At 33.5% G+C, this 21,155-nt stretch overlaps 1 protein-coding gene across 2 annotated transcripts in view; it reads left to right on the top strand.

The window, feature by feature from the left end:
• The first annotated feature begins 239 nt into the window (after window positions 1-239).
• Window positions 240-21,155, top strand: part of LOC138714904 (uncharacterized) — a 59,000-nt gene continuing 38,084 nt past the window's right edge. For both annotated transcript variants that reach the window (XR_011336108.1, XM_069847181.1), the window contains exons 1-4: window positions 240-1,984; window positions 11,744-12,007; window positions 18,593-18,754; window positions 19,939-20,065. Coding sequence is in view for 1 of the 2 variants with exons in the window: in XM_069847181.1 (XP_069703282.1) it covers window positions 574-1,984; window positions 11,744-12,007; window positions 18,593-18,754; window positions 19,939-20,065 (1,964 nt within the window). In the remaining variant the exon portion in view is untranslated. The remainder of the gene's footprint in view (window positions 1,985-11,743; window positions 12,008-18,592; window positions 18,755-19,938; window positions 20,066-21,155) is intronic.

Raw genomic sequence — 21,155 nt, 5'->3', positions numbered from 1 at the left:
ACGAAAACGCAAGATTTAGCGGGAAAACAGCTGATATGGCGGCACTGTTATAGTATTATAGTTTCCATTATCTCCGGTTATATTATATAACTTTCTCACAATCTAATAATCGTAATATAAAGTAAAAAGTCAAATGATTTTTTAATTTTAACTTCGTTATATGGGTATTACTAAGTTTGAGAAAATGTTTTTTAGAAGTTTTATTGATTTTTATTATTACATTCCGGCGGATGTAACGCCAGTGTAGATGAAACAAAATGGCTCCCTATTTGTGTGAAGTGTGTAGAGAGAAAGGCACGTTACAAAATCATGGATTAATACTGAAGCTTTTTTATGTATAACTTTTTTGTGATATTTTTGTTATTTCCTATGTTCAGGTCTTTCATAATTTTTATCTTTGCCGGAGTACTGAAAACTGACGTTTTCTTGTTAACCTCAGGTTTTTATTGATGTTCTAACTGGGATCGACAAGCATCGTTCATTAGACTGTAGTGGTTACATTACAATTTTTATTCATTTTCTTACGTAATTATACGAACCAGCAAGGAAGAGGATTTATTACTCTTATACTTTATGATGGGGGACCATGATAACCCCCAGAAGAAGCGTTCTATTGATGAAATTATTGAACATATGACTGCAGATATACAAACTAGTGATGGCCAGTATATACCATTAGGATTTACGCCACCACCTACCCCAGCAACAACAACACACGGCTGGACAGAATACACAGCTTCTCACACGAATGGAAATGGTGATAATCATGCCTTCAGCCCTCATCCAACAATGACAATGAATCCAGGAGAAAATTCTATATTTCTTTCTGACGTTTCTGGAGTTCGTTACGAGATTAATGCGTCCCACCTGCCAAAACAAGGTAATGAAGTTCCTCAGCATCACAGTTTCTATTATGCAGCAACTGCGCGACAGCAACAATTGGCTTCAATGCCAGAAAATCATGAGGTAATTGGAACTATGGTTGATGGGGGAGGAAATATTGTAAATGTTGTTTACAGTGGTTCTAATATGATGTCACCTCAGTCATTCCACATGGTAACCCATGACAACAGAGACCCTATGAAGCATCCTCTTGGGGGATTTATACCCTATCAAAGTGGGGCTATCGACAACTCTGCAAATCATTTGAGAGATTATGGACTTTTTAATAATAGTGATATACAGCAGCAATCTCACCAAAGTGGACGGCAACAACCACATCACTTTCAAGGTACTGTAAATAATCGAGCGCAATTGATAGAGAACCTTGTTGGAAATTGGGTACCAAATCAAAGTGGAACTTACAGTCCATTCGGATGTATGGATAGCGGAGTTCGACAGATACCAGCTACAAACCAACAAGGAATTCAAACAATCCCTCTGGGTACTGAAACCGAAATGGAATATAAAGGAGTTGGGCGCGGTATCAAAAAGACGAGGATAGTTGCTGAGGTACGACCCATGCGGCCGACATATTCAGACGTTCTCACAAAGTCTGTTCCCACAACTTTGCCAACAGTTAAAACAAATAGTAGTAGTGTGACTACAACAAACAACAAGTTAGAATCTACAAATATTTCAAAATCTAAAGCATCTGCAAATAAAAGCAGTGGGGGTAAAAAGAACAACAAAAGTGGTGTATTGAAACGGCAGCATTCTTCTGGAAGTGATGAGCATAATAGTAATGGAAATTTGAATTCCAGTAAGTTAATTCAAAATCCAGTGCTAATCCAGAAATCAGTGGGTAGTGACATTAAGCACAACAGTTCTGGAATGGGTTTTACTTCTCTCCCACGAAAATGGGTTTCTTTAGACGATTTAGATAGTGAAAAGCAAATGACAGAGCTCAGTGAAGAAATATTCCAATCCGAAGACATTGTATCGTCAAAATCTCTAAGACCTGGTTCACGGAATCCCCTTGGTGAAGGAGGAAACAAGAAGTCGAATGGAATGCCAACTTCCAGATCCAAATATGGACAGCAAGGTAAACATTGTTAATTAATTAATGAATTAATTGTAAGTGTGGCTAGTAGGATTTCATAGCTGAATTTACTGAGCATGTGATAATGAAACGTGTAGACTACTAAGGTCATAAATAGCAAACCTTTGTTCCGACTTTTGGTTTGCATTGCAAGGTCGTCGTCGTTATTTTTGTTATTATTAGGACCTGTCAGAGTCCTGCCATCTATCCACAATATGCGGAATCCGAATCATGTAAGTGAAGTGGATAGCATTGAATAGACACACATTATTTTACATTTCGACATATTTATTTTGCTTTTCTGCCTTTCAGTGTGAGTTTATTCCTTGAAAATATTGGTATACCTGACTAATATAGATCTACTGTTGATACAAAGCTGTTTAAAATTATAGTGAAACTGTTATTGAATAAGGGTACTGTAATTCAATTGGCGTTATGAAGAGATTAACTTTTTCAGAATTTGGCTATGTTTGAGATATACTGTACTCTGGCTGACCCCAGTCTAGTTCGGAAGGGAAATTCAATTGGCATCATCAAGAGATTAACTTTTCCAATGGCTATGTTTGAGATGTACTATACTCTGGCTGACCCCAGTCTAGTTAGAGAAACTCTATTCAGCTGCTTCTTGCAAAAATAATAACAGTCAAATATAGCTTAGTTACGATTGTTCAATAATTTATACAAGCAGTTTGTCGCGACAAACTGTTAACTGAATGCTGCATTGGCTTTTCATAGTGGAAACTTGAGTTATAGTCCCACTAAGTACAAATGGAATTTGTGTGGATAAAAAACTGATGAGGAAGGTTTTCTAGTGTATCCCCATTCCCTCTGTCATCACTCCATTTATCAGTAGTGGAAACGTGCATTGTATTATTTATTCTTTTATATTTTAGTTAAATTGCAAAGTCCATATGTAGAGGAAACATTACATGATTTAAACAAAATAATGATACCTCATTTCGAATAATATTGTATTTTACCTTCCCAGTTCTTGTGACATCTCAAAACAGGTGTGATGCCTCTGCACATCTCCGGCTGTATGCAGTCATATCCAACTACTCTTGGCCAGAAAAAAACGCAACATACGACAAAATTTTAATAAACTATATGTAATTATACATTTAACAAGTTTTATCACTTCTGCTTAAATTGTTTGATGGGGAAAGCTGTTGGCTTATTTTGTGAGAGGATAGTGCATTAGATGTTGATTTATGAGACTGTATTGTTTTCCTTACATGAATTCTCCGTAAGTCTGAAAATTGTTTATGTCGGAAGTTATTGTTCTGCTTCTCCACTCTTCAACCACTTTGTAGTTTTTTTTATTCAAAATATTTCGGAGATATGTTTTTCATTTTTTAAAAAAGGTTTTGAACAATAACCATTGCTGTTAAGTCTTAAAGATGGTGCACAAGCTGTTGAAGTGGCGGAACATGGGTGCAACATGCATTATTTTGCGAGAGTTGTCCAAAAGAGCAGAAAAACCGCAAAATTCATGTAGCAACCCTAAATATTTTTTATAGATTCATGCACATAATATTGTAACTGAACATTTCAACGTATTTAGATCTTACTAAGCACAAAGTACTTGTTTTTTTTCTCCATGTACAGTTACCAGTAACTGTATTACTGCGATATCAATTACCTACATATACATATAGCTGGAAATGTTTAGTACCTAATAGTTTATCTCTATTAAGATAAATATTTTAATACATCAAAAATATTATTAAGTAGATACATTAGCATGCCTTAAACTCATTCCATGTTTTTTTCGTTTTCGTCATCCTTGTCAAAAGTAGTGTTAATGTGAGTTCTGGAAGATAAAATCTAGGGATGTCTCAAATGGTAGCTATTTAAAGAGGTGAACTACATCAGATGGAAGAGATTTTTCAGGTTTCCTTGGCAGTTTTCGAAATAATGTGATGAATGGATCAGAAACCAACATAAGTCTTTAAAAAATTTTTTCTTTGTAACAGCCCTTGAGGTTTTTCTTGAATGGCGTTCATGGAAACAATTAATATCCTTATTTCTGACATCTTGAGCTTCTTCTGACATTTTTCCAGTCGAAAGAAGTGGGGCAGAAATGACAGAAGTCCCATGAAGAAGAATCTTATGTACAAATAGAGGCTTATAGCCTAGTACCAAGGATATTTTTCTACAAAACGTTTTGCAGTAGTTAAGGCATACTCATTCAAGGTTGACTCATCTATCCTGTATCCACAACAGTGATCAAAATGGCACCATGTGCAGATTTTTGTTCCAAACAAATGTAACAATTTAAAATACCTTTTTAGAACGAAAAGCTACATTTGTTTAGATCAAAATTCTGCACATTCAAAGGACAAAACTAAAATTATTTCAATCGTCCATTATTATAATACATTGCTCTCTTATCAAACCATGGTTTCTTTTTCTTAATTTCATAATAACCTATGCTCTGCTCATCTGCAATTTTTGATATTATATCTGATATTTTCCCATATGCTATTAATATCTAACTCTTTCTCAACTTCGTCAGAACTTCTCTAAGACAAATTTATTTGAAATTTCGACGTGATAACGTGCCGGCACCAGGTTTCCCCTCTCCCTTCCTCGCCTTCATCATCATCCTCACCCATTCCCTACACTACACTTACATGAACACTTAACATAAAACTCACCCTAGTATACGACATAACTCTTCACAGATACACATCATGCATAATGTGGCCTGCCGAAGTGGTGTGCAATTTGAAAATTGGCCACAGTCCTGCCATCTATTCACAGTATGCGGAACCCGAATCATGCAAAGTGAAGTGGGTAGGCATTAGACATACACACGTGTTGCTTAGTTTCCTTGTCTTTTAATTTCGGAATATTGAATGTCCTAATATTAACGTGTTTCTCTACTCGCTTGGCTACTGACAGTCTTTATGTTAATTTTCCAATTACGAAATTATGGTTAGAATTACAGTCTGCCCCTCTGAAGGATCAGGTGTCTACTATTCTAATATGTCTTCGTTTATCTATCAAGATGTGATCTGTTTGGTTGTGTGTCAATCCATGTCGAGAAATCCAAGTATATTTTTATGTATATACTTTTGTGGGAATGTTATACTTTTGACAATTAAATTTTTTTATGTGGCAAAGTTGACTAACCTAACTCCATTATCATTACTAGTTACGTATAATCTCTTTTTTTCTAATAGTCGGTTAAAAATATTCTCCTGTCCTACTTTAGCATTGAAATCCCCCAATAAAATTTCCATGTGATATGTAGATACTGATCAAAAGTGTGTTCCAATCCCTCATAGAAGCTATCCTTTATATGGTCGTCTTTATCTTCTGTAGGAGGATGAGCATTTATAACTACGATATCGCACCATCTACCCTTAAGTATTAAATATGTCAACCTGTCACTGATAAATTCGACCTTTTTTACTGATGATTTTATACTCTTATGAATAAAGACTTCTGTTCTTTATTGGTGATTATTGTTTCTTTCCCAGTAGTACAACAAGTAATCCCCTGTTGGTAATATGCCATCCCCATCTAACCTCCTGTACTCCCACAAAGTCAATTCTATATATAGCTAGTTCTTTTGCTACTATTGTTACCCCTCCTGTCCTATAAAGACTAGTGACGTTCCAAGTACCAAATCTCATAACCTTATTCCTTTGCTGTGGTCGCACCAAAAAATCAATCCCATTTCGAGGCTTATGTTGGGGTTTCATAACAAGCTGTTTTTTATGGTGATGCCTCTCATAGACTATAATATTAATTTTATTTATTTTTATAATTTGAGACTGCTATAACAACTTTTTAATGTAATTGTAAGCAATGCTGCACAATGCATTAAAGTCGAACATGAACATTGGAAATGCATTTTGACACATAGAATTTGATGATAAGAGCAATGTGTTTAGTGTATTTCACAGAGTGCCACTGTACACTAGACATAAGAATGTGCTGGTCTTTTCAGTAGAAATAATTGCCATAATAATCTTCCACAATGTATGGAAAGCAGCAACTGGCAGATATGTAAATTTGAAACATAGGAAAATGCTCACCCTGTTGACTGAATAATGTGTACTGTGACACCACTGAAAAGGTGTGATAATAGTAATAATAATAATAATAATAATAATAATAATAATAATAATACCAACTTTTGTTACGTAATCCATTTCATATGTAGTGTATAGTAACTTATTAGAAATCATCATCATCATATCCCTCACGTATTAGACCCTACAGGATCTGTTACGGTCTCATGCTTATTAGAAATGATTTACCATATTTTCTATACCAGTATTAACTTACATATATTTCCTAATAATTTTAGTGCCTAGCTTACATTGTACCACACTCTAGTATATACAGTCACGAAGCTCAATACGTAGTAAATATGCATCCATAGATAGTTACTAACCACTAGGGTCACTAATATCGCCTCATTACAGGCAATGCGAAATAGTACCGGCATAGTCTATTGTTCCTAGCACCCTCACAACATAAGCTTCGTGACTGTATGTACTAGACTGTGATTGTACTGTATTTCGAAATTCTTCTTTTTCCCCATTTCATTCAATATTGAATTCTCTTTCACTATTGTTACTATTATCACCTTTGTCGCACTCATTCCCATTTTCTTCACTCAACTCAGCAATGACATTTTTAAGGGCCTTAAATTGTTCTATTCTTTTATTTGCTATGGATTGAAGACTCTTAATTCACGTAACATGCGAGGATTGTTTGCATTTCTCTTATCTTTTGCTTTCTGCCATAAATATGAATTGCAAGGATCAAGGCAGCTAGAAGCCTCGTTATTTACATAACCATGCAATGTTCCCCTAAAATCATTCATTGATAAATTTGAATTGTGAGCAGTTACTTTTTTCAGCAGAAGTATTCTTAAGTTTTCTTTTCTATCATTTTACTGAAGAATTGATTAAGATGTAATTAATGTATCTTTCATAATCCACTGACTACTTGCGAAATATCATTCTGATTATACTATGTGCACTTATTACGCACCAGATATCAATTTTCATGTATGGTTTGTATGTGCATGTGTGCATAAATATTATTTGTTCCATGATAAGCCTATTCCTCCTGACCATTTGATTTCTCACCAACAGTAACTAAAAGAGACCTTGTGTAGATTTTATGCCATGCCATCTCCGTATATATGTATAGACAGTAGAACTTGGTTATAGCAACCTCATTTTGTGCAACACCTCGCCTATAACGTCAAGTATTCTGTGGTCGCAACTAATTCCCCATAAGACATATGGTTTTCTACCTTGCTTAATACGACAAACGTATATGCGTCTACCTCGCATATAACGTCATTTTCCAACCTCAGTTTGGAATACAATTTTCTAAGAACCAAAGTATTTTAAGAAATATTTTGTTGAAATCTGGCAAATCCTTTACTGTTCCCTTCTATCATAAACCTCTGGAATGCAGGCAGATTCCCCATCCCATTGTAACCTGCCCGAATTCATGCGGTATTAATGGTACCTGCATGCGGTCAGTTTCGACAGGAAGTTTTCACTAAGTGCATGCAGTATGGCCACTAAAAGAAGTGAGTGACACTTTAGAAGCCATTAGAATTGTGAACATTTCTATGAAGCTAGGAGAAGGAGCAGTGAAATTGCAACTGAAATAATGAACATAGAATTTAATTTAGAAAGTGTATATTGGGCAAGTAGGAGACAACAGAGTAAAATGACTGATTACTTCACTCCTCAGTAAATAAGTTTGGTGAGTAACGAACAAACTGTTTTAATACAGAATACTGTATAATTGTACATGTATTTTATTGTGTTCATGGTATGCTTAAAAGTGAATACATAAATCTAAAATAAGCCTAATTAAGTTCGTTATTTTTCATTTTTCACCTCACTAGACTTATAATATGAATCTCGGTTACTACGACACTCGTTTATAACAACATAATTTTTAAGGTCCCTTGGATGTCGTTATAACCAAGTTCTACTGTATATTTATTTATTTATTTAAGAAACAGGAAAGGAATACAGATGTAGAAAGAAGTTATATACTCAAGTTTCATGAATCTGCTCACCAGATTGGAAGTTAGTAATGTATTATACCAGTACATATATTGAATTATAAATGAAGATTGTTAAGTGTATAATGATTAGTTAAACATTCCAGACAAAGAAAGAGAGTTCAAAATAAAAATTGTAATTTTATACAGAGTGAAATATTTTCACATATTGTATTCTTATTCACATTTCTTCTGTATTAATATTTTATTATGTATTTCAGAATATTAAAAACAGTGTACATGTTATCAGTATTTACAATGTTGTCTTATCAAAATCACAGCAGTAACCATACAAAACAGATGAGAAGTTGCTTAGTCATCAGTTTCTACGAGTAGCAAGTCAGCTGTTTAATAATATAGGATATTGGATTTTACTTGACATAAATTAGTGAAAAACAGAAGGTACTTTTAATGCTGTTTTTACATTCATATCTCACATCTCACTTTTCTGAGAAAGTCATAATTTGTAGTAGACTTGTTAGAGTCTAGTAAAAGTGAATTGTTTAAATGTTTTCTTTCTTCCATAATATATCTGATAAAGTCTCCATTACACATTTTTTATTATGGATGTTGCTGCCTCAGTCACATTCTAAAATCTTCGTGTGTCCCTTTTAGCAGGAAGTTAATAATAAAATATTAATGCCATGTGATTTAAATAGAAGTTTGTTTGTGAAGTAACATATTTTAGTTAATTTACAAGTATTAACCTGATTTAGTTTTACTAGGTTATATGTAGCCTATCCTATGTATAAGCTAAGTGTTTTATTTTCATGTTAGATATGAATCTAGCTTTCTTTTTTAATTTAACTAAATATTTCTAATGTGGCAGATATGTGAAATGGATTTAAGCTCCATATATAAAATAGTGTTATATTTTTATTAGAAAAATGACCTAATCTAAATTTAAAAGATAGTGTCTCACAGGTTACAGAACAGTGAAGAGTCATTCCTTAAATCTTGAGTATGACATGTAATACAAACTCAATTATTTGTTTTAATGAATGGGACATAGTGAATGGTTAATTGAAAAAAGCAGATAATCCATATTATAAATTTTAATGGACTTAAATATATCTGGTGCCATGTAAGATGCTTTGGAAAATCAAGTTACTTTTCCCTGTCCTTTCCTAAAACTAATTTTCTTTTCATGTTTATTGTAAACTTAAGAAATTTTCGAGTAAGGGTGTGAGAAGTGAAATTTGTTAATAATCCAAATAGGTTGAAAGTGTTCATTTAAACTTAACAGAGAACCGAACAAAAATGAAACATCCAGCAAAGTTATAAGATTGTGGTATGCATGGTTCACAAAATAGGAAAGTACAGTTTAAGTCATTACTATACACCATTTAAAAAATCACGCTCTTCTTTTTTATGTTTGTTAATCTGGAAAATGGTTAATCAAGGAATGGATAATTGGAGATGCTATACTGCAATTGTTCTTAATGAAAGATTGTAAATTGTAAAAAAACTTGTATTGTGTTCATAAAAGAGCCATAGCTCGTTATAATCAGATCTTTCATCTTCACTCAAAACTGGGGTCGAAGGGCAGAACTTATGGATTGAACGAAAAGTATAAATTTTGTTGTGTTTGTATATGCATTAAAATACGTTGATGATAATGTTGTACACATTTATTAATGCGAAGTTTTTGGAAGAGAATATAGAGAATATAATTTTGAAATTTTACGCATTTTTATAAGAAAAGGCCACTGCATATTGTAATTGCATTTCAAAATAATTACTTAGTTTACCTATTGTACTGTAGATATTAGAGTGGCAAGACTGAGATGGGCTGGACATGTTCAGAGGAAGGTGAAGGGGATATCGTGAGCAGGATAATTAAAGCAGAGTGTGGAATAAAAGAAATGTTGGGAGACCGAGACTGAGATGAATGGATGGGGTCGAGGAGGATGTGAAATGGTTGGGGATCAGGATTTGGTGGCAGGTCACCAGAGATAGGGATGCCTGGAAATCAGTTTTGAGGAGGGTGTTGCCTGCTTTGGGCTGCTAAGCCAATGGTAATGATGATGATTGTACTGTAGGGCCTACATGAATACTTTGAGGCTAAATTTTTAACTAAAGCTATATAGTCTCCAGATAGTGGTTTTGTCTTTTTGGAGAGTTATCAGTAAAATTCTTGATCATTTTTCACTATATATATATATATATATATATATCTGCCTCTCCCTCCCCATCCCCTTTCCCCGCCTCAGCCCTCCCCCTCCCTCCTCTCTATCTCTCTCCTCATAGTTACTACTATTATTTTATATTTGCTGAATTTTGTGAATATATGATTTCTCCTTCCTGTCCCACACCTAGAGGATCACTTCACATGAAATTACCTTTAGTTTATTTTCATATCTGTTATAATTATTATCTTTATAAAATCACATCAATTTACAGTTCACTTAAAATTTTTATGAATTCAGTCTTTGGCAGATCTAAGAAACTAGTATTCGAATGCCATTATACTGTAAACAATGTCTCAGATATGAATTACTGGTTTGTTCCGGGAAATTCAGTACAGTTCAGGCTATACAAAAAACTTTCAGAATAAGTTTTCTTTGAATTTTTTTTCATTGCTTTAAATATGTTACAGAAACAGAACATTATCTTCATCTTCAGAAAAAAAGAGAGAACTTTATTTTTTATTTTTTTATTTTCTTGTATTTATTTATTTATTTTTTGTGATCAGTTAGAATAGTCATTTGTAACAAATCTACTAGATAGGGTTTCTCTTCCTTATTTTACGAAAGGTATAGATTGAGTTGATAGAGTATTAAGTACAGTTAACACAACCAGATAAGTGATAATGTTGTTATTTTGTTCATACATACTTCCCTTAGTCTTTCAGAGAGGCTACAATATATTATGAGCATAGTTATGTTGCAAATAATTGGACATTTTAACAGTATTAGATATTCATTGGTTAAAAAAGGGAAGATTCTCACAGGAGGCTCTGAAACCTCACATCCGTAATAATAATAATAATAATAATAATAATAATAATAATAATAATAATAATGACAAAGGCTAGAATCAGAGGGAAACGGCAAGAGATTATGCAGAAGCCAAGACCCTTAAGGGGTTGTTGATCCAGTGAATAATAATAATAACCTTCATCATCATCATCATCATCATCCTTCATGTATTAGACCCCCAATGGATCTGTTACAGCCTTTTGCCATCATTTTTTAGGTCGTCTTAAATTTCTTCGTTCTTCCGGGACATGATTTGTTTAGGCTAGGCCTATCTAGTACGATCCATTTTCTTGACATGCTCTTTCCAGTGGAGTCTATATTGCTGTAAATAATTGACAATAGAATCAATTTTAAGTTCTTTGTGAATGTCTTCATTCTAATGGTGATCAAGTAATGAACATCCTGCAGTTCTTCATATGAATCGCATTTTGGCTGTTTTGAACCATCTCTCATCACATCCTTATCATCCAGGCCTCGCTGTCATAAACTAGAACTCGTCATGGAAGGGTTTTGTACATCTTCAGCCTTGTATGTCTTTGTACTTGAGAGAGTTTGAATACATTATTAGTTATTATTATTATTATTATTATTATTATTATTATTATTATTATTATAAATTAGTTGTGGCCTAATATAGTTATTAGTGGAAAAATCGATTAATTTTGTTAAATTCTAATTGTCTAAATAGCTTATATTGAAATTTAAAAAAAAAAACTTTTAATTTAGATGATTCGCTAGGAACAACCCTGAACAACCACAAGCCTACAGTATATTCCCCTGGTGGAAAAGGCCCAGGAGGATTGGGTGGTGCTGCAACTAAACGTCCTCCTATACATATCAACAACAATCTGGGAACTTCCACCTGGGGAGGCAGTGGAAATTCTGGAGGAGGAGGAGCAGTAGCTGGAAGTGCTGGAACAGGAGAGAAAAACATATTGAAAGGCAATGGAGGGGCGAAGAACTGTCGGAACTGCCCAGAAGATAAGAAAGGTTTGTATTCTCACTTTTTCCTACGTTGCTTATTGTTTGTCCATTTCTATGGTTAATACATAACCCATTTTGAAATCAAAGCTGCCTTCACATTAGTTCTGTCACAATGTTGTCATGTTTTGCATCTTTTTCTGCTTGCACATAGCCTATAACAAAGATAAGAGAAAAATATTAGATTGATTGAACACTTGTTTTGGTTGGCCAAAACGATGTCTTTTTGCTACTTTGTCTGGTGAAATGAATAAGATTGAAAGGAAATCCATTTTACTGCAGCCTATAGTTTAAATTACGCATTATTTATGAAATGTATGGCGCCAGCCAAACTCCTCTCATTGTATTGTATTATCAATAGCCTTCTACCTACATTTAAGACATTCAAGCTATGTATGCAGGAGCGCATATTTAAATGACTTTATGGCCATTTTCAACAATAGTTTATGAGTTACTGTTAACATTGATATATACATATATATTCTTATATGAGGTATCACCATAAATCTGCTGATTTATGAAAAACCTTGAAATTAAAAAGACATATATCAATGTAAAGAATGTTTCTAAAATTGCTTCATCACTATATTGAGGGATATTTAATGTTATTTATATAGTAAATAATTTGCCAGGACCATAGAAAAATATTGTTTAATGCGAGTTTATCTTTATATATCATTTAATAAAAACAATATTACTAGTACTATCACAAAACCTGAAATATTTCATCAAAGTTTTACTTCCAAAGAATTAAGTATAACTATACAAAATTTAAAAACCAAGAAATCTCCTGGTCCCGACAACATTCATCCAGAATTTTTGAAGCATCTGGGAGAAAAAGCCAAGTCTGTACTTTTAACCATTTTCAATTTATCATGGAACACCTCAATTCCTGCATCTTGGATAAAGCAATCATTATACCAATTCACAAAAAAGAGAAACCTACTCATGATGTTAATAGTTATTGACCAATAGCACTATTAAGCATGATAGCAAAAACTATGGAGTCAGTGATCTCGAACAGATTAACTTGGTATTTAGAATCTCAAAATCTTTTATCACCAAGACAATCCAGCTTTCGACAACTACACTCTACTAATGAACAAGACATATGCCTCGGCCAAGAAATAAAAGACAGTTTTAACAAGAAAGAAGATATCTTGGCAGTATTTATTGACTTTCAATTAGCATATGACTCTGTTTGAAGAAATAAATTATTACTAAAACTCCAGAAACTAGGTATCTCCAACAATATGTTCAGATGGATATCAGAATTCCTTAGTCAAAGATTCATTGCTACTAAATTCAATAACTCACTTTCTAGTTACAGACAAACATGTCGAGGTCTACCCCAGGGCGCTGTCCTCAGCACAACTTTATTCAAGATTTATATAAATGACTTACCCTCCCTATTAGAGGAATCATACACGAAAACAGCACTATTTGCAGATGATATAGTTTTGTGGACTTCTGGACCTCACAGAAATAGAGACAAAATTCAAAATTTTGCTCTTAAATTTATAATATACCAATACAAAAACCAAAATATTGAAAACAATGCCAATATTTGGTTCAACCAACAATGTTTAAAACACAAAGTCACTCCGAAATATGCAACCATCACTAAAAATAGATTTTACACACAACCAGCACAGAAAACCAATAACCAATATCAGAAACTACGAATCAAAAATGAAATCAAATTCTTACACAAAAAGAAAAACTACTTGAATAAGAAACTTTACGACCTACATTTGCAATTAGCAAAATCTTTTGGAAACGTTTGGGACACTATCTATAAAAACAGTCAAGAGAAAATTAACAAAGTAATCCAACAGAAATACGAAACACTACAGAAAAAGCTAAACAACCTAATTAATAACCAACCACAAAAACAATCCGACACTACACACAATAATAGAATAGTAAACTTAACAACCCTAAAACTAAACAATCAAGAAATAAACATCCTAAATAAAGGTTACAAACATAATTACCCCCCAAGCAATATACACAAGGTAATAGAAAACCTAGCAATCGAAACCCAACACATCATTCAGAATAGCGACCACGAAAACAAAGAATTTCTACAATATAGCACTGCAAAAATTATAGAGAATTACGTAAAAGACCCAACAACCAAAGAAGAGTTCATAACAGCAAAAAAACAACACAAAGAACTAAAATTACTAAAACAAAAACTAGAAGAAAACAACATCATACACATAAAAGCAGATAAAAATGACGCAATAGTACTGATGAATAAAGCAGAATACATAGACAAAACCAATACATTCTTTAATAGCAACCAGATCACAGAATTAAAATCAGACCCTACAGAAACATATCAAAAACAAATAAAAACTGCAATAAAAAATGCACCAGATTTCATACCAAAAAACAAAACCCATAACTATATTATGAAAAACCCTAAAGTACCCAACCTAAAAACACTTCCCAAAACCCACAAAACAGAAATGACAATGAGACCTATAGTAAACAGTAGAGAAGCACCAAACCACAAACTCAATAAATATTTATATAAGTTTCTAAAAAAATAGCATCATCCATGACACCCAATACACTATCATCAACACTAAACAAATTCTAAAAAAAACTTCAAAAACTGAAAACCACAAATGACACCAAAATACTCTCATTAGATGTTACCAATCTATACACCAACATACCAATAGATGAAACCATCAATATAGTCACTAGAAAACTTCATGAGGCCCAATTAGACAATAACCTAATCAAACAAGTTACTCAATTACTGAAAACATCTCTAAAACAGAATTACTTTAAATTCGACAATAAAATATACACCCAATCAACAGGATTAGCCATGGGTGACCCCCTCTCTGGATTTTTAGCTAATATATTCTTACTAGATCTAGAAAACAAACACATAAATAACCTAAGCAAAAAATTCAACTTTAGTATTTACGCGAGATATGTCGACGATACATTAATACTATATGAAAACACTCAAAACATAGACAATCAAATATTAAATGAATTCAACAAACTGCACCAAAATATAAAATTCACATTAGAACAATGTAACAATAAAAATAGTCTAAATTTTTTGGACCTAAACATAACAATAGAACCTCCAATAATAACATTCAACATATACAGAAAACAAACTTCAACCACACACTCTATAAGCAAACAATCCACACACCCCATTACACACAAAATCAGCAAATTCCGTTTTCTCATCGACAGATTGCTTACAACCCCATTAAATAAAGATAATTACAACAAAGAACTAAATTACATAAAAAAAACTAGCTAGGGAAAACGGATATGAAAAGCAATTGATCAATAAATTAATACAAAAAAGAAAATTAAAACTAAATAAAAAAGACTCCACTACACTCCAACCCGTAAAAATAAAAAACAAAAAACAAACATAATTATGAGAAAATATCAAACAAGCTCAGTAACTTTTTCAAAAAACAAAACATCAATATAGCCCCCAGCACCAACAATAAACTAAACAATATAATTCCGAACAAAATCAACAACTACGAACCATTACTAAACAGCGGAATATATCAATTGAAATGTAAAAACTGCCCCAAAACATACATAGGTCAGACTCGACGTAACTTCAAAATTAGATACCGTGAACACACCTCCGATTTTATTTACAATAGGAACAAATCCAAATTTGCACAGCACCTCATCGAAGAAAATCATGAATTAACAAATATAAATTACACATTAAAAATATTAAAAATCATAAATAACTCCACAATAGACACCGCGGAACAATTTCACATTACAAAAGAATTTAACTCAGGAAAACCCCTTCTCAATGAACAAATAGCCAATAGAAATAACCCACTTTTTAACTTGTTTAAATTATTCCCGCCGAAACAAACACACACAACAACCATACAGGTCCCACCAATACCCCCTCCACTTCCCACTCCAGATGACGTACATTAAGAAAATATTGTAATTGAGCCCGCCATTCTAGTCCCAGCCATGCACCACATAGGAACATTCCAACATCATCTAAAATAGTAAGTATTTTCCATACAACATTTTACGCGACAGATTCCGACTTAATAAAAAAACAAAATCGTATTAATTCTATATATTAATATAAAGTAAATTCTTGCAGACACGCATGGCCATACTAGACAGCAGACCCAACAGAAAATAGCTTGTATTATATACATCTAAGTATTCAACAACAGCATCCACGATCCACAGCAGTCAACTTGAACAACATCAAAAAACCCCAACATACAATATGGAATATCAGTGAAAGTGCGTCAAAAAGACAGTTCTTACCAAGAACAGTAAAGTAACCCAATTTTAACGATACAACAGGCCAACACAGCCAACCATATATGTGAAAAAGTAATATAGTGTATACAGTGTTTTACAGTGTTTTTATAATGTATATATTTATTTGTTTTTTATTTGTTTATAATTATGTGTTATAATGTTTTTAACATAATTTTATTGTCCTATACGGGTTTTTCAAAAGATAGAACTTAACAGAATCACAATAACCAACCATATACTGCTTATAGTAAACTAAGAAATCATGAAAGGCCATACACAAGTGAACAACCCACAACATAATTAAGAAGCTAGGGCTTCACAACACACAATGACATAGGCCCCATATCTGAAGATGACACACACCGAGTGTCGAAAACGTTCATATAAATCCAAATATTAAGATAAGCACAGGTGGTAAACAAAAATTGATATTATAATACAGTGAGCTTATCGGCATCTCCAAAATGAAACTGAAACTAATTTGCTCTTAAAGCTCTAAACCAACTACATGAATGGAATACAACAAATTTGATGATGGAGTTATTTCCGACAGTAAGTTAACATGGAGCAACCATTTGAAATATATTTCTGGAAAATCTCGTAAAAGATTCTTCCTTCTGAAAAGACTAGCAGGAAAGAAATGGGGATGCTCTAGAAATGCTTTGAACACTACATACAAAATGTTTATACAGCCAGTGCTGACATACTGTGGAGAAATTTTAATTACTTCACCTTTCATAAACGAAATAGAACGTGTTCAAAACCAAGCTTTCAGGCTCATTACTGGTGGAATCAAAACAACTCCAATAGATTCTATGAGATTCCTCACTAATATTAACAGCATCAAAAGACAATAGAATAAAAAGCACTGATCAATATGAAAAAGTAATCATATTACCAGGAAACAATTGGCATTCATACAGTCCTCTCTGTAGATGAAAAACTGAAAAAAGTTTGATATCCATGGTTCAGGAATTAAAACAGAAAATCAACATCGCGAATTTAAAAGAAAACTTACAAATTAAACCAAACCCTTTAACTCTATTAAATATAGAGTATAATCTAAATTTAACAGAAGAAATACTGAAATCAGAAGTAAACACTGAAATAATGAAACAATTTGTCTTTAGAGACAATTAATATTAGGTACCCTCCACAAAACTGGCTTCAATTATACACCGACGGATCCTTGATCTCCAGGGAACAAGGTGCCGGTGCAGGTGTTACGTGCTGTCTCTTCTCACTTTATAGATCTCTTGGATATGGAACAACAAGTTTTGATGGAGAAATCATTGCAATAAGTGAAAGTCTCAGGAATCTTCTGTGCCGCATCACTAAATTTAAAAATGCAGTTATATTGTCAGATTCCAAAGCAGCTATTCTATCAATAGACACGCACCTTCTCTCAAACAGCAGAAATAACTAAAATGCTCTCTCAATTAATAACACTCAACAAAAGAATTGTATTCCAATGGATACCATCCCATTGTGGAATCCTGGGAAATGAGAATGCGGATGCTTTAGCAAAGAAGGGCAGCACTGCTACTTACAGACCTGTTACCAAATCTACGTATTACTCTGTGAAAAGATTGTTAAATCTACATACTCAGACTTCAACAAACAAAATTTGATAACACAATCTCAAGGGAAAAATTGAACTCTGCATCATAATCCACAGTTAATTCCCGATTTACCACGAAAATCGTCAGTAGCTGCATTTAGATTGGCAACAGGCCATGACTATTTGGCCAGGCACCTGCATAGAATTGGAATATATCAGTCCCCTAACTGCCCATTGTGCAATTCAAATCAAGAAATGCATTCGGAACACTTTAAAATCTGTGCTTCAGTGGCTGACCATGACAATATCTTTCAAAAATATTGGAGTGCAAGAGGTCAAAGGACTTTGCACTCATGACTGTGCATACCAGGTTGAAGAAATATTTTTAAAATGAGGCAGCTTTCTCTCCTTTTTTTTTTCCCCTTGTCCCACAATAAATGATTTCCACTATGTGACTATTAGAATGTAAGAGGGAGACCATTCATGTTGGCTCTTATATGTTACAAGTTACAAGTTGGAACAAAAGGAAAACTGATGCTGTTTCCTGAATTACTATAGGTCATCATTTTGAAATATCACAAAGTTGTATAAATCATAAACTCATCATCTCCATTGTATATTTCACTGTTAAATAACTGACTCACATTTTGTGAAAACATAATTTGATAGAATTTGTATGTTGTACAGGTAGTGCTGAGGTTGTGGTGTGTGTTTTGTTACAGGAAGCAAAACTGATGCGAAGACTGGGTCATCAAGTGCAGGCCCTACAAGATCAGGATCAGCTAGGAGCAGCTCTGCATCCGGCAGTCACAGCTCTGGAGGTTCTGAAAAGCATGGCCTTGGAAAGAGGAGGGGGAAAAAGAAGGAATGCCACTCACCCTTAGGTAATACCTGGAGGAGAGGGTCCTCTTAATGATGTGTACCTCTGTGATGTTATGTGCTGTGTTTGATCAGTAATGTGGCATGAAATAAAAAAACTGAATTTAAGATATTCCCTTTACATGCCATGAAGGCAGTTGGGGAGTATGGAGATAGAGTTCCATCCTTTCGTAACCTTGGCATTCCATATTTGTTATTTTTATATATATTCATTGTATGTTTGGGATTTCTTAATTTAATTGTAATTGTGCAATGCCCTAAGCCCTAAGACATAAATATTTATTATTTAATATTTTCATCTGTGTGAATTATTGTAATTGTTTTGTCAAGAAGAATTATTTGTTTCAATGTTACCGGTTTTAAGCTAAGGCTATTGTTATTGTTAAATGTTGCTTATTTGAAGAGGACAGAGATTATTCATTTACTAACTGTACAGTTACTCTTCCGCATCATCAAGCTTATATTGTTTCTGTTTTCTTACCTAAAACAATGTATACCCCTCATGCACGTAATAGTTGTAGCAGATTGTTGTCAGTTTTTATGGTTGGTTAATTAGTATTTTATAATTTAAATTTTGTCTATATTTGACTATTGATATTCTGTCCAAATGTTAACTCTGTTGTGATTTGGCATTTTTGTTATTATATAATTTGTGTGGTGTATTTATTTACTTATTTACACCTTGATCGTGTACTTCACTTTTTAGACTTGACAGTTCATCATGTTATACTTTGTCATTTAGTATATCTACTTTATTAGCTAGATTTCGTTGAATTGTGCATAATCCTATTCAACGTAAGAATTACACGCCAGTGAAGTGGGAGTACCGCAAAAAAAGACAATCCCCAACACTATCTACAATACATATGTCCATAATAATTTTGCATAGAGCCATTGGGATTTGTACTCAGATCTGACAGTTACCATATAATTCATTCCATAATAATTTTACATAGATCCATTGGGATTTGTACTCAAATCTGACAGTTACTATATAATTCATTTGCTGTAGCTGAATTTTTATTTTGGTGATGAGTTCTGTAATTGCTTATTGAAAGATGTTTTGTTACATGGAGGTCTGAATACAGAAATAGACATGACAAAGATATATAAGCTGATTTTTATTAATGTCATATGCACTGATATGTGAAAAATTTAAGTATTTAATTATGTCTTGATTTGTTTGCAGCTCACATTTGTCGTCCAATCAAGCATCATGTAACACACTGGGGTCAAATTGCGTTGCAGATAATATTCTGGTTCTTCCATTTGCTCTCTGATGTTCTCAGCATGAGTGGTCGTCTCTTTGTTCACTTGTAAGTATCATGACACAGAGATAGTCAAACCTAGGAACTGGCACTTCTGCCTTCTCTTGGCACTATAATCTGACAAGTAGATCGCCAACTTCGTGGATTAAGTTTTTTTGCCTTCTCATGACACTGCGGTGTGGCAAGTGATCTTTCGCATAACTAGTGAATTATTTATTTATGGAAATGAAGAGAGTCTGACGTGAATTCCTGAGTAGTTGCTTAAAATGACCTCCATTATATTCTATACACATGTTGCAGTGATGTACTGTGTGAAGTTGTAGAATATTCTGTACTTAAGGTCGGGAAAAATTAATGCACAAATTGCCACTCAGCATTCACATACCTTGATAAGAATGCCAGAGGTTTAAGGTCAGCACAGGACACAGCGCTTGCATTTTCGTTATCTTTTGTTACACCATGCTCGCACTTAAGTCAGCTATCTGAAATTTATTGAGAAATACAATATTGGAATATAGAAATTATTTGTAGAAGGTATGGTTTGGTGAAGGAAACAAACCCCCACTATATAATGTTTGACTGAAGAATTAGGATGCAGAAAATGCAAATTCTAAGTCCACCAAGAACTGAACTGGAAACTATCCACAGCAATTTAGTGAAAAACGTTTTGAATTTCGTTCAAGAAATTAAATTTGCTTAAGTCTGATGAAGCTAAGAACAGTGTAATGGGCTTTTAAAGACTACAGCATTTTAGGACCAGAAGGAAGACTTCCAGTGTAAATTTAATTTATTTTCAAGTATCATGATATATTTATTTACAGTGTATTAGAATACAACAATTTTCATACTTGTCTTATACAATTTTCATTGCATGTTATGGGGAGTGGATGGGCGAAGTAAATTTGGACAGGAAAAGGAAGGTAGCAACTGTGACGGTTTAACATAAATGTAATTATTCGGCATTTGGTACTGAAAGATGTCTTCAGAACTGCATCTATTCGTACACTTGTATAATTTTTATGTACGTTCTTTGTTCTTCCTTCCTTCCTTCCTTCTGCCATTCAAAGGGGATTCTAACTCTTGTTATGTGTCAATGAAGCTGTAGTTTTCATCTCATTTTTAGGGTGTCTGATGTCCA

This window comes from Periplaneta americana, chromosome 15 (assembly GCF_040183065.1).
Source record: "Periplaneta americana isolate PAMFEO1 chromosome 15, P.americana_PAMFEO1_priV1, whole genome shotgun sequence".
Taxonomy (NCBI): domain Eukaryota; kingdom Metazoa; phylum Arthropoda; class Insecta; order Blattodea; family Blattidae; genus Periplaneta; species Periplaneta americana.
This window is presented reverse-complemented; position numbering and strand designations above follow the sequence as displayed.